This window comes from Gobio gobio (genome assembly GCF_949357685.1).
Source record: "Gobio gobio genome assembly, chromosome: 6".
Lineage (NCBI taxonomy): Eukaryota > Metazoa > Chordata > Actinopteri > Cypriniformes > Gobionidae > Gobio > Gobio gobio.
In genome coordinates this window covers 22,064,672-22,079,843 of record NC_137102.1, presented here as the reverse complement: position 1 = coordinate 22,079,843, position 15,172 = coordinate 22,064,672, and the positions used below count along the sequence as shown (strand labels likewise).

At 39.2% G+C, this 15,172-nt stretch overlaps 1 protein-coding gene across 2 annotated transcripts in view; it reads right to left on the bottom strand.

Moving 5' to 3' along the window:
- Positions 1 to 2,575: 2,575 nt before the first annotated feature.
- Positions 2,576 to 15,172, bottom strand: part of slc1a7a (solute carrier family 1 member 7a) — a 39,775-nt gene continuing 27,178 nt past the window's right edge. Inside the window, exons 7-12 of one of the 2 annotated variants that reach the window (XR_013816621.1) lie at positions 14,678 to 14,911; positions 9,038 to 9,232; positions 6,308 to 6,442; positions 6,123 to 6,222; positions 3,427 to 3,791; positions 2,576 to 3,316 (exon numbers count right to left, since the gene is read on the bottom strand). Coding sequence is in view for 1 of the 2 variants with exons in the window: in XM_079818449.1 (XP_079674575.1) it covers positions 3,522 to 3,791; positions 6,123 to 6,222; positions 6,308 to 6,442; positions 9,038 to 9,232; positions 14,678 to 14,911 (934 nt within the window). In the remaining variant the exon portion in view is untranslated. Of the gene's footprint in view, positions 3,792 to 6,122; positions 6,223 to 6,307; positions 6,443 to 9,037; positions 9,233 to 14,677; positions 14,912 to 15,172 lie in introns of both variants that reach the window. The other variant, XM_079818449.1, reaches the window with a different exon arrangement.

The following is a 15,172-nucleotide window of genomic DNA, read 5'->3' as shown; positions in this document are numbered from 1 at the left end:
CATGGACATCCCTGTGCCCGCCTCCGGACCGAGGGAGATGGACTTGATAATAGCGTGTCATTTTCGCACTCAAACCACTGCCCAGGCAGTGCACTGGCACTCAGGATTTACTGCTTCTGCTTATTGCTTCTAGAGGGAAAAGCTGCCCAACACTGCTGATCTAGGATCTGTAATCCACTGTAAGAAATTGAAATAATAGCATCTTATTAGCGATGATTTGGCAAAAGAGCCAGTGCGTTTCTGTATTTGCACATTTGTCAAATGATTACATTTCCAACTTGTTTCCCCTTCGGTGAGTAATGTAGCCAATCACAGACATGTTTATTGATTTCTAAAAACGCTATGGCCAATCACAGGTGTTGAAGTTAGAATCCACTCACCGCTCGAGTTGTTGTCCAGTTCTGCACACGCGCTAATCCTCTCTAATAAAGTGTAGACACGTAAATAAGAGATTCATTATTTGTGCCGTCAGCTTCATTGATTAATTGAACAGAACTTTGTGAGATCGCGTTCATTTAATGAGTGACAGCTTTTAGTGATTATAAAGGGAGCACTATTTGCGCACTGTCTAGGCGATATAAAAAAATATGAATAGGCCTATAATATATTCAGAATTTGAATACAACTTTTTTTTTCCATTCTTGACAAGCGGCCACATACACACTTTAATACATAGACCCATATCCATAGACCCCATATGCGGGAATCATTCTCGAAATTGTGATGACTGACAGTGATATTTATGTTTCGAAATCAGGCTCATATAAATGTCAGGAAAACACGATTCCTGGCAGGGTGTCAATATTCATGGATCACTGGATCTTTGCCAAGTAGTAAAGAACACTATATCGAGTCCAACCTTTAGTTTAAACTGATGACTGTTTGTTTGTTTTACTCGCGGTTTCCCCTATTAACTCCAGTCACGCAGCAGCTCTTCTGCCACTCAGTCCAGGCTGAGGGGGCGTGTACCGGCGGGAAAGTGACGTCGATGCATACTCTCTATATATTGCCTAATATATCCCACCCACTAACAGGTGCTGTGATGAAGAGATAATCAGTGTTATTCACTTCACCTGTCAGTGGTTATAATGTTATGCCATATCAGTGTTTGTTTAGAAGGTGTTTTTACCCCTTTTCCTCTGGTTTTGTCACTTCTTCACCTACAACTTTGAAATTAACATATTTGCAATATCATCTTTAAAGTATGTGGACAGCAATATGTCTGTTCTAAACCCGAGTAAAGCAGATTAGTAAAGCTCATCAGTAGAACGGGCACAGTCGGAGTCTCCAAGCATGAAAAAGCATAAACTTTTTTTTGTTGAATAAAATTTGTTTAGCTGTGTTTTAATGAGCTATTACCCTGTATGCGAGTACTGCATTGTAATGGCCCAATGGCAGCGCTGTTTCCTGCAGGGTTTCAGCTTGTCCATGTGCCCACACAAACCTCTTTCCCTTCACTTTCTGCTCATATCTGCAGTTACTCCTAATTACACATTCACATGCAGCGGTTCTGCCCTACTATCTGGATCTTACAACCAGTTAATCAGTGGTCAGAATAATTATGCCAGGACTCAGATTTTCCTCCTGTTGGCCAACTGACTACTACATTCTATTCTGAACAATTTTCATGTAGCTTTTCTATTGGTGCATTGTAGTTACTTTTAATAATAATTATGCTCAGTTTTCTACAATTTGACCCACTGGATATGTGCATCTACATAAACGTCTCGTCTTTGAACACTATGGAATGAGAAGACATGCATTGCGTTCATCAGGTGTACCGAGTGAGTGATTTTATGGAATTTCATTCAAATCACAATTAATACATTTTACATTTTTCATACAAAGAATCCATACAAGTTCTGTAAGGCTTTGGGAATGAGTGGCATGACGTGCAAGTCCATAAAGCTCACTGACAAATTTCAGAGAGGTTTGCAAAGGATGTCCTTCCCCCTTGATGCTCTCTTGGTATCATTTTAGTAGCAACTGACCAAAAATCTGATTAGAGCAGGGGTAAGAAACCATCTTCCTGAAGAGCTACAGGTCTGGAAGCCTTTGCATAATAGAAAACTGTGTTTATTAAATCACTTTTTATATACATATATTCGCATACACACACACCACCCTTTCAAACGGGTATGTATGTGTATGTGTATATGTATATATATATATATATATATATATATATATATATATATATATATATATATATATATATATATATATATATATATATATATATATATATATATATATATATATATATATATAATGTTGTGTGTGTGTGTGTGTGTGTGTGTGTGTGTGTGTGTGTGTGTGTGTGTGTGTGTGTGTGTGTGTGTGTGTGTGTATATATAAATAATATAAAATCATATTGATATTGATATTCATTCCTGTGATTCAAAGCTGAATTTTCAGCATCATTACTCCAGTCTTCAGTGCCACATGATCCTTCAGAAATCATTCTAATATGATGATTTGATGCTTAAGAAACATTTCTTAACAACATTTCTTATCAAAAAAACAGTTGTGCTGCTTAATATTTTTGAGGAAATGGTAGGTTATACATATTTTTCAGGTTTCTTTGTTGAAGAAACAGCATTTATTTGAAATATAAATATTTTATAAAATTGTAAATGCACTGCCACTGTAATGTATCAGTTTAAATGCATCCTTGATTAATAAGGTATTCATTTCTTTAAAAAAATATTTCTGACCCCCCAAATTTTGAAACGGTAGTGTGTGTCATATATATGTTGCAAACCTTGCTCATTTACAGTATCCCCAAAAATATTTGGACACTTAAGTCACATCTAATTTGTAAAGATAATCAATAAATGCATTAGATAACAAAATGAAACGAATGATGAGCCTTTCTTACTAGCTTATAAACATCTCTCAGAACTAACTGGTGTTTTGATTATTTTTAGATAAACATGTATATGTACTTCTAAATACATTTAATAAAGGTTAAGTCCCATAAAGGGCTGGAGGTAGTGGCTGAAAACCTCTGATCTTAATGCATTGACATTCTGATATTTTTACGTTTTTAGCAAATACAAGTGTCCAAAAACTTTTTGGATGTGATCGCTGGTGTTTAAATCTTCTTCAGGTGACATGTTAGTGAAGGAGAGGATTTAACCAGAGAAAGCGTTGAAAAATAAATAAAACAGATGAAAAACTATCTCAGCAGCATATGACGTATAATGTACCGGAATAAAATGACACACATCCACATTCCTCGGACAAGCAGTCCATGAAGATTGATTTTCTCCTCTCCTGTAAATCACATGGAAAGGACACGATAACAACCGAACTCATATGTTCACCGATGTTCACCGTTTCAATGAGGAGCTCAGCCATCTGGGGGTCAACAGGGTTCAGAAAATCCCCTTAGCAGGTCCAAAAATTCACGACCCTGATCGCTTCAGCTTCCCTACAAAGACATTCACACGTACTCAAAATCCAAAGGTAAAGAGAGAGAACGGCGGACGTCTTGCAGCTCTGGTCTCTAAAGGAGTCTAGACATTGGTCTCCAGACCGTTCATGTCAATGGTACAGTGCTCTTTGTCTTTATGGTCTCTTTTATAATGGTGTGGAGACAGGTGAGGGGATTTCTTGTCGGCTGGCCTGATGCCCTCTTCCAGCTGCATTAGACGGGCCACATCAGGCGACAGGAGCTCAGGTTTCCTCATGGGGCCTGGTGGAGGGGGCTGGAAGCAGCCGTTTTTCTGATAGGACATCATCTGCTGGATGCTTATCATAGGCTTTGTCTCACAGATGAGAGGAATCTGTAAAGAGAAGACAAAATCATCATTTTATAGCTACTGCTGAGTGCAATCGGCATCAGATGCATGTGTGTGTTAAAGGGATAGTTCAACCAAAAATGTAAATTCTGTCATCAATAACTCACCGTCATGTCGTTCGAAACCTGTAAGCCTTTTGGGTTACACTTTATTTCGATAGTCCACTTTAGACATTCTACTAACTATAAGTAACTTTGCAACTACATGTCAACTAACTGTCATTAGAGTATTAGTTGACTGTCAGTAGACTGGTATGTTATGGTTAGGTGTAAGGGTTCGGGTTAGGAGAATAAGTTGATTTGTAGTTGCCAAGTTACTTATAGTCAGTAGAATGTCTGTTGGGGGACCAACAAAATAAAGTTTTAGTAAATATTAATCAGACAGTCTACAAATACTCTAATGACAGTTAGTTGACATGTAGTTGCAAAGTTACTCATAGTTAGTAGAATGTCTAAAGTGGACTATCAAAATAAAGTGTTACCGACTTTTGTTCATCTTTGGAACACAAATGAAGATCTTTTTGATGAAATCTGAATTTTCTGTACTCTCCATTGACAGCTACGCAATTACCACTTTGACGCTTCAAAAAGTTCATAAAGAGATTGTAAAACTAATCCATATGAACTGAGCAGTTTAGTCAACATTTTCTTAGAAGACTCAATCACTTTATATGATGAACAGATTTAATTTAGGCTTTTATTCACAAAATCATTGATCAGCAAACATAAACAGAAACTCAACTAAACCTGCTTGACACGCGAGAACAAACCTCTTGCTGAAGCTCAAACGTGCTGTGTAACACACGAGAATGAACCTCATTGGTTCTCGCGGAAGCTCAAACGTGCTGCGTAACACGAGAATGAACCTCATTGGTTCTTGCGGAAGCTCAAACGTGCTGCATAACACGAGAATGAAGCTCATTGGTTCTTGGGGAAGCTCAAATGTGCTGCGTAACACGAGAATGAACCTCACTGGTTCTCGCGGAAGCTCAAACGTGCTGCGTAACACGAGAATGAACCTCATTGGTTCTTGCGGAAGCTCAAACGTGCTGCGTAACACGAGAATGAACCTCATTGGTTCTTGCGGATGCTCAAACGTGCTGCGTAACACGAGAATGAACCTCATTGGTTCTCGCGGAAGCTCAAACGTGCTGCGTAACACGAGAATGAACCTCATTGGTTCTTGCGGAAGCTCAAACGTGCTGCATAACACGAGAATGAACCTCATTGGTTCTTGCGGAAGCTCAAACGTGCTGCGTAACACAAGAATGAACCTCATTGGTTCTCGCGGAAGCTCAAACGTGCTGCGTAACACGAGAATGAACCTCATTGGTTCTCGCGGAAGCTCAAACGTGCTGCGTAACACGAGAATGAACCTCATTGGTTCTCGCGGAAGCTCAAACGTGCTGCGTAACACGAGAATGAACCTCATTGGTTCTCGCGGAAGCTCAAACGTGCTGCGTAACACGAGAATGAACCTCATTGGTTCTTGCGGAAGCTCAAACGTGCTGCATAACACGAGAATGAACCTCATTGGTTCTTGCGGAAGCTCAAATGTGCTGCGTAACACGAAAATGAACCTCATTGGTTCTCGCGGAAGCTCAAACGTGCTGCGTAACACGAGAATGAACCTCATTGGGTCTTGCGGAAGCTCAAACGTGCTGTGTAACATGACAATTAACCTGATTGGTTCTTGAGTAATTCATGTCAAAATTTTCATTTTTGGGTGAACTATCCCTTCAAGGCCCCAATATACTTCAAGGAAAATCATATATGAACTGCTGTGACGTCATTTTGAACAAAATCAGGCCAAAGCAAAGTTTGTTTGTAGTTTGTTTTGGGAATTAGAAACTGTTTGCTAAAATTTGCTCCAGCTGGTAAACACCAAACTATAATTTGTCCATGACGATTACTTAATAGATAGGTTTGGCTCTGAGGCTCTGCCTTCTTTGATGTGAAAACAAAAAGGGTCTTATTATTTGAAGATGAGGATTAGCGGCTCTACCATTGGAGAAAGCATAATGACAAACTTGGATTACGTCTGCCTTGATAACCAATCACATTACAGCCTTGATGCCATTGAATTTCGAGTTGTTTTGTTTATTTTGTTATTGAGAGGAAAGCGTGCAGCACATATTTACATATTCATCTAAACAGCGTCTCAGCATTGTTTGTGACATTGGGGCATTCACTAGATCAGTACTGCAAAGGTATTTTGAATTTCTTTTTACCACTAAGTGAGGAATGAAAAATGACTTTGCCGAGAGTATCACAGGGCCTTTATTATTTATATGAACCTCTATAAACCTATTCTCACCTCCTCGCCCTCCTTCACAAAGTCTTTTCTGCATATGTGTGCCATGATTCCTGTGGCCAGAGCATCACCCATCACGTTCACCATTGTCCTGAACCGATCCCTAACAGATAGAAAAGTGATGAAAACACTGCATTTATAACGGAAATGAATGAGAGAGAGAAATGCATATATGTCTGATTTCTTACAAGGCCCAATCCACAGCGATAATTAGAGTGATGTCATCCGTAGGAAGTCCTACTGAAGTTAACACTATCACCATGGTTACCAGGCCGGCCTGCGGAATGCCGGCAGCACCGATACTGGCTGCTGTAGCAGTGATGCTAAAGGAAGAAGCAAAAAAATATTATCCTTGAGTAAAAACGTACTGATATCTGATTTATAAATTAACTTGGTATCAAAGGTAATTTCACTACTGGGGTACTATAACATCCGTCATCTGATTTCTGCAGGATTTATCAAAATTATTTGCCATTCAGGTTACATTTACATTTGTTTTTTACAAATGAAATAAGTATTTAAGTTGAATAATGACAGATAGATTAAATTATCAAAGATACCAAGGTACATCTGAATTACACTATATAATTACATGAATATTTTTTATATAATATAGTATTACTTTGAAAAGAAGTCTCTTATGCTCACCAAGGCTGCATTTATTTGATTAAAAATACAGTAAAACAGCAATATTGTGGAATATCATTATTTTATTTTATACATATTTTAAAATGTATTTTATTCCTTTGATGGCAAAGCTGAATTTTCTGCATAATTACTCCAGTCTTCAGTGTCACATGATCCTTCAGAAATCATTCTAATATGATGATTTTGAGCTTATTATTCTATCGATCTATTGTGAATTTTTTTATAACTCATTCGTTTAGATTATATAAAGCCTCAAAGTTCTGCATAATTAAGGGCGTGGCCACTTTGAGTGACAGGTGGATAGCCATTTATCTGCTGTCTGTTAGTCATCGTGTCATCTCAGCTCCACCCACGTCCCACCTCTTTGCCCATTTTCCGGGAGTGACGCACGGTGACTCGTCCCTACTTTACGTTTCAAAACTGCTCTTCAGAATCCTATATGGGTGATGTCACGGACACTACGTCCATATTTTTTACAGTCTATGTTTTTTGGTGAATACAAGTAATTTCTTATCTTTATATATATATACTCGTTTTTGTGCTCCTCAAACCATTCCTGAACCACTTTGCTTTGTGGCAGGGCACATTATCCTGCTGAAAGAGGCCACAGCCACCAGGGAATACCGTTTCCATGAGGTGGTACATGCCTTCTTCCCATAGTGCATCCTGGTGCCATGTGTTCCCCGGTAAGTTTGATTCATCAGACCAGACCAACTTCTTCCATTGCTCCTTGGTCCAGTTCTGATGCTCACGTGCCCATTGTTGGCGCTTTCGGCGATGGACAGGGGTCAGCATGGGCACCCTGACTGGTCTGCGGCTATGCAGCCCCATACGCAACAAACTGCGATGCACTGTGTATTCTGACACCTTTCTATCAGAACCAGCATTAAAGTCCCAGTGAACCGGAAGTTGCAACCGACTTTATTTCAGTGATTTGACGTATTTCCGAGAGAAACGGAATACTAAATGAGCAGAACAGAGGGCGTGGTTTGTTTTTTCCTCCCTGTGACCTGATTGGATATAGAAACGTAGGCGTTTCATTCAAAAAACGCACCTCCTCGCCATCTCTGTTTATTAGCTCGCGGGCAGTTGGATGGGCGTGTTTAATGATGGCATGTCGGTGTCGAAGCCCAAGCCGTCATACAGACGTCATCAAAAAAGGCCTGCCAATGTAGAGGGGAGGAGCATTTTCAGATTTTGATTAAAGATTACAAAGCCAAATCATTTTTTGATGCGGATTGACTTGCACGGATGGATTGTTCACCACAAAACTAGCAATTTGCGCTAACAAAGTAAATATGATCAATTTTGATTTCACGAGGACTTTAACTTCTTGAGCAATTTGAGCTACAGTAGCTCGTCTGTTTGATCAGACCACATGGGCCAGCCTTCGCTCCCCACGTGCATCAATGAGCCTTGGCCGCCCATGATCCTGTCATCGGTTCACCACTGTTCCTTCCTTCGACCACTTTTGTTAGATACTGACCACTGCAGACCGGGAACACCCCACAAGAGCTTCAGTTTTGGAGATGCTCTGACTCAGTCGTCCAGCCATCACAATTTTGGCCCCCGTCAAACTCGCTCAAATTCTTACGCACGCTTGCCCATTTTTGCCCATGCTTGTAACACATCAACTTATAAAATATCATACTTTCTCCAAGCTTTTGATTGGTAGTGTATCGCCATTTCCTTAAAAATATTAAAAAGCACAACTGTTTTCAACATTGATAATAGAAATGTTTCTTGAACATCAAATCATCACATTAGAATTATTTATGAGGGATCATGTGACACTGAAGACTGAATTAAGGAGTAATTTGACATCAAAGAAATAAATTACATAAAAAATATATTTTAAATAGAAATTAATTAATTTTTACTTTCTTTGGTGAGCATAAAAGACTTCTTTCAACATTAAAAAAATCTTAATTATTCAAACCCTTTGGCTGGTAGTGTATATTAAATAACATATTTGATATATGAATAAATGAAATAATATACATGAATAAATTAAGTGATTCCACTCAATTGGCTTTATAGATTATGATGTTTGAAAAGTATAATTAATGCAATTATTCATGTTTAAATAATTAATTATAATGAAAGCTGTTTAGATGGAATAACTCTCACAAATGTAGATATTCAGATGAAGCGTCAAGATTAATAGGAGCTTAGCCATTCAATAAATGTGTTCAGATTATATTTAGTGACATATATGGTCAAAAGGAAAATTAAGAGTGGGGAGGGACATCTATCCCACCTTACCCTACCTTATGGTGATTATTTGCCCAAAGTCCAGCTCGTAGTTGTTGACTTGAGCGATAAAGATGGCTGCCACGGCTTCATATAGGGCAGTGCCGTCCATGTTGATAGTAGCACCCACAGGAAGTACGAAGCGAATGATGCGTCGGTCGATGTGGTTATTCTCCAGAAGGCACTTAAAGGTGATAGGCAGTGTGGCAGAGCTGTAGTAGAATGCAAGAGCATCAAAGTTTGAGGATTTTCATTTCAAGGCTGGAATACACTACAACCTTTGCCCAGATTAGTTATTTAGAAGATTTCATATTTTGGGCAGTTGGAGTCGACAGAAAATTGCGTAGTGTATGATGAGCACAGACTCAGTTTTTTTATCTTCAGACTATGATTCTGTCCAGTCTGAGAATTTCAAACATGTTTGATATTTTGAGCTGATTTTAGAACACCTATTGTTTTCACTTGCCATGTGGCGCATGTTTCTGCATGAGTTTGCTGTCGGCACTTGAAAGTCTGATGATGCCTAGTTTTCACTATATCTATTAAAGGTCCCATGGCATGAAATTTCCATTTTATGAGGTTTTTCAACATTAATATGAGTTCCCCTAGCCTGAATATTGTCCACAAGTGGCTAGAAATTTTGATCGATGTAAACCGAGTTCTTGGTGTCTTTCTCTGCCTTTGAGAAAATGACAGCTCAGACGAGCTGATCTTGAATTTTCCTGTTATGACGTCATAACAGGAACGGTTACCTCCGTTTCCTCTGCCCAGAGAATTTGGCACGCCCCATGCGAGCGCCATATTTGTTTGTCCTCGAGAGATCATGGCTTGTGAATGAGTGAATGCTGGCAGTTTCTCAGTGTTTGGATGTACAAATGAAAACAGAAGTCTTTTTTCAGTTCCTTCTGATCTGTGATCAGTGATTTCTGATGTGTAGCTAATTATTCAAGTTCACACATAACTTTATTATTCATGCACACGCTGCGGCTTCTCTCTCTCCCGAGTGTTTTCTATCTTGTGAGTGTTTTTGTACGTCCTCATCGCATCTATTTGTTCTAAAATGTGCATACAGTCGTGAGTTTCTGCTCAACATCGGCAGAGCCACATCTATAGAGATAAACCTCATGCATGCTGAAGCTCGGGCTGCACTGACCGGTCGGCCTTAAACATCACCGACCCCCAGTACTGCATCTTGCCCACAGCGGAGGCGCCTTACGCGGTGCGAGATCGTTCTGTTGAATTGTTGTTCTTTTTAGTGAACCGGTCGAACCAGTTCACCAAATTGGACTAAATCCTTCTAAACGGTTCGCGTCTCGAGTCAGCGCTGATCCATCTTTTACTAAAGTTACTAACTTTCTGACATGAGTGACAGTCCCTCTGACTAGAAATAAACTAATAACCTGAAGTATATGCTAGTAACTACAACAGTTCACTGAACTGAGACGTGCTGAGAGAACTGATGAGAAGTGACATCCGTCTCTCTGGCAGGCTTGTGCCTCGTGGACCTCGTTAAACCACGCCCCCTCCGCTCATTTCAAATTCAAAGATGTCAGCCAATCACAACAATGGGCGTTTTTACTGAAGTCTCACAGCAGACATGCCCCTTGAAACAGGGCATTCAGCCAGAGGGCAAACATCAGTATAGAAAAAATTCCTTTTATTTCTAAATTATGACATTTTATGATGTAAAAATCATACTAACAATATAAGTACACCTCAGAATACATTATAAAATAAAATAAAAAATCCATGCCATGGCACCTTTAAAGGATTAGTTCACTTTAAAATGAAAATGAATCCATGATTTTCTCACCCTCAAGCAATCTTAGGTGTATATGACTTTCTTCTTTCTGATGAACACAATCAGAGTTATATTAATAAATATCCTGATGTTTTCAAACTTTATAATGGCAGTGAATGGGGCTCACAAGTTTGAAACTCAAAATAGTGCATCTATCCATCATTACTCCACACGGCTCTGGGGGGGTTAATAAAGGCCTTCTAAAGTGAAGCGTTTGTGTAAAAAAAAATATCCATATTTAAAACTTTATAAAGTAAAATATCTAGCTTCCGCCAGACTGCCTTCCGTATTCAACTTATGCCAAAAGTGTAACGCCTCTCTCAGTTCAAAACGCATACGCTACGTCCTACATCATATGTCGCGTCAGTTACACTTTTTCCGTAAGTTGAATATGGAAGGCGTTCTGGCGGAAGCTATATATTTAATTTTTAATGTGTTAAATGTAGATATTTGCTTCGCAATGCTACGCATTGCTTCAATTCAGAAGGCCTTTATTAACCCCCGTGTGGAGTACTTTAATGATGGATAGATGCACTTTTTTGAGCTTCAATCTCGTGAGCCCCATTCACTGCTATTATAAAGCTTGGAAACATCAGGATATTTAGGGGCCAAGCACCGAAGGTGCGAAGGCACCTATTGAAATCGTTAGCGTTCTTATTATTCTTCTTCTTCCACCATTGGAGTCTATGGCAGCCCATAGAACCGCTTGCGGGAAAGTTATGGAATTTGGCACACAGATAGACGATAGTCCCAACTGTCACTATACCAATTATTTTGAGTCTCTAACTCAATCCTTCTAGCACCACCACCTGTCCAAAGTTTAACTCATGTTTATGCTAATAACTTTTGAACCATAATGGCTAGACACAAAAAAATTTCCTCTGATTCCTTGGCTCAAGTAGCCTGGTTAAAACCAGACCATTCTCAGTAGTAACTGAGTTATGGTCTGGCAAAGCTTCATAGACAAATCATTTCCAAAGGGGCGTCACCAACGGGCGTGGCTCAAATGCCTCTCGGCGCAATTGGATAGACCTAAAACCAATCAGAGCGATGAGGGAGATGACGTATGCAGAGCGACGCAGAAACTCTGGCCGTTTCTCAATATGCGTTCTTGTCTGTACTTGTGTTCTCAAATAGGAAATGTCCCCGGTTTCCATTTCAGAAATCTGGTCACCTTACCTAAACCACATATTAATGTTTAATATATTCTTTTTAAAATGTAAACGAAAAGAGGCAGGGTGTTTTATACTTCGTTTTATTATAAATATATAAGATAATCAATGTAGGCCTAGCTACGCGTTGCCTGAACCACATTCGTGTGGCTATTATTATTATTATGTTTTTTTATTTTTTTATGAAATGAGGCAGTGGTGTTTTATGACATATTTCGTACGCGAACTTCTGACTTGCGTCCGTGACTTACCAAGTTTGACTCCGGAGAACGAACTCCCGAGGACGGGAGGACACTAGTCCGCCTACTATGCTCTTGACAGTATCACTCAGTATATATTTGTATATGTAGTGCAGGCAATGCATATCTTCAATGCATGTTTATAACAAAACGAAATATAAAAAAACCATCCTCTTTTCGTTTACATTTAAAAAAAACACACACACATAATATAGGCTATGATTATCACTGTAATAAATTAAATATGACACAAAACACAACCCAGTCTCTTTTTGTTAAATGTCAGTTTATGTGTGATCATCAATAGCAATTATAAAAGTAGGCTATAAGTAAAAGGTATAAGAAGCTATACAATAAATAAAGCAATTCAGTCAAAGTCAGCGCTAGGAGACTACAACGGTAAAGTTTAATATCTTAAAAATATTAAGTTATGAAACTTCACTTTGCCCTCAGACAAAACGATCTGTCTAGGAACAAATTATAGATTAATGAGAGCAAAGATCAGCCGTTAGATCTACACAAGACGAGACGGTTTAACAACTACAGGGACATCAGAGCCAGCGGCAGACGGCAGAAGGACTGGCCGAGGAAAGGCGCCTCTCGTGGGCTCAATGATCGATTGAGCGCCGCTGAACCACTGGAACTCACAACTCCGAAAAAGGCAGATCAAATTTTTAAAAAAGGCGCTCTCTTTATAAATAAACCACAGATTTGAGCTTTAAACAACTTCATTCACTCATGAAAAGGACTTAAAACTATATTTTGTAAAACATTAACACTACCAGAGGACTCTCGCTAAGACCCATTCGTTTAGCCACCAAAGGGCCAAGCTGGTATCAGACTTTTGTCGAATCCAGTCGGTAAGACAGCGATAACATCTTTTTTTAGATATAAAGGCTTCGAGTGTTGTTCTTTGCTCGGGTTTTAACGAAAAGGAGAAGTTTAAATCGCTTAAAACAGACGCGATAGCTGATTCGAACGAGTGATGCTCCACAGTAGCGGCAAATCTGCTTCAACGTCGCTGCGCTGTCGTCATCGTGTAAAGCCCGCCCCAACGTTTCTAATTGGTGCCCCGATTTCTAGGGTTTAGAAATGGGTTTGAATGGACTCTTTGCCAGACTACTTGCAGAGCAAATCTAAATTTGCCGGAAGTTGTCTGGGTTTTCCCAGGCTATGGCTCAAGACAATTTGATTGCACCCTATGACGTCATTTTCCGTCATGAAAATTTTCCCGGCATTTTTAATTAACCGACTTTTGTGAACTCCTCCTAGGCCGCTGCTCCAATTTTCACAAAAATTTAACCAGATCATCTTCAGACCATGTTGACAAAAAGTTACGCAACTCAAGTTGATTCGTCAAATCGTTTTCGATAAACGCGCAAACAAATTTTACGTAGCGGTTGCGAAAATACACTATATCTCCGCAACGCTTTATCGTATTAAACCAAACTTGGTACGTCATCACAAGCATGACCTGAGGCAACCTGCTGTGTTTTGGCACAACACTGGTCCGGAGATACGAAAAATTTCTATTTTTGCTTATAACTTCTGAACTGTTTGTCCAAAAACCATAAAAGTGGTCTCGTTAGTGGTAACTTTGGGTGTGGTTGACATATTTTAATGGAAGTAACTTTTTTTGTCTCCTGAATCCTTGCCGAGTCCAACGATACCAGACTTGCCAGGTTTCGGCGTATAGTTTGTGCAGCGTGGTATTTTAGCGCTTATAAAATGTTAGCTGATATCTTCAATACCGCTAGTCTGATCAAGACGAAACCAGCTTCAGAAGTTCGGAAACATAGGTCGATAGCCATACACACACGCCCAAATGTCAAAATATTGATAGTAAGGGGTAGTAAAATCTAATCAAAGTCAGGTGTGAGTCATTTTTTTATGTGTTTTTTTTTATATAAATGTCTATAACTCCAAAACGAAATGAGATATTTTCACCAAAATTGACACACACATGTGTGGGCTCACTCCGAGGACACATACAAAAATGGTAGGATTGTGCCTCTTGGTGGCGCTATAATAGAACAAAATATGAAATTGGCTCTATACAACTCAATGTTTTAATGTGGGGTTTTAATATTTTTGCTTAAAATTGTCTTCAAATGTCTTCACTTATTTTTTTCAGTTGGTCTGCTGCTAGCTTCCTTGTTCGCTTCTGTTGTGCTTGGCCCCGGTATTGCTGCTTGCAGCTATATTTATTAATATAACTCTGATTGTGTTAATCAGAAAGAAGAAAGTCATATACACCTAGGATGTCTTGAGGGTGAGTAAATCATGGGGTCATTTTCACTTTTGGGTGAACTAATCCTTTAACAAAGCCAGCAAGTGTATGATGCCTAGCGTTTTAAAATCTGATATGCAGTCACATAGTGTTTAGTTTATCAAAATATAGCAGGGCCTAGCTCAAAATATGAATATGCATAAAGGTACTTATACCTGGATGAAGTAGCTAATGAGATGAGAAGGGCCTGTAAAATCCCTCGGATGTAGACGATGGGGCTCTTTTTCGTAATGAAGAAATACATGGAAGGCAGGATGAACAGGCCATGAAGCACAAGCCCCATGACCACAGTGATGGCATAGAAGCCCAGCTTCTTCCCCATAGCTGAGGGGTCGTCCATTTCCAAGATCTTTCCAGCCACCAGAAACACAATCCCAAACGGGAAGTACCTGCAGTGTTGCATCAGAAACAGCATTCTTAGGGGGGAATTCACTAAATTCACCAATTTTTACATATGTTCAGTAGGTGCACATTCAGTATTTATTCTTTTTTGTTGTTGTTGATATTTTCAACTGTCTTTAGTGTGTAATGTTGCTGTTTGAGCATGAAAAAGTTCTGCAAAGATACAAAGCTAAAAGTCACGCCAAAGGGAGATATTCTCAATAAAAATGTTTAATACATTTCTCAAAAATGTAATGAAAATAAAAATC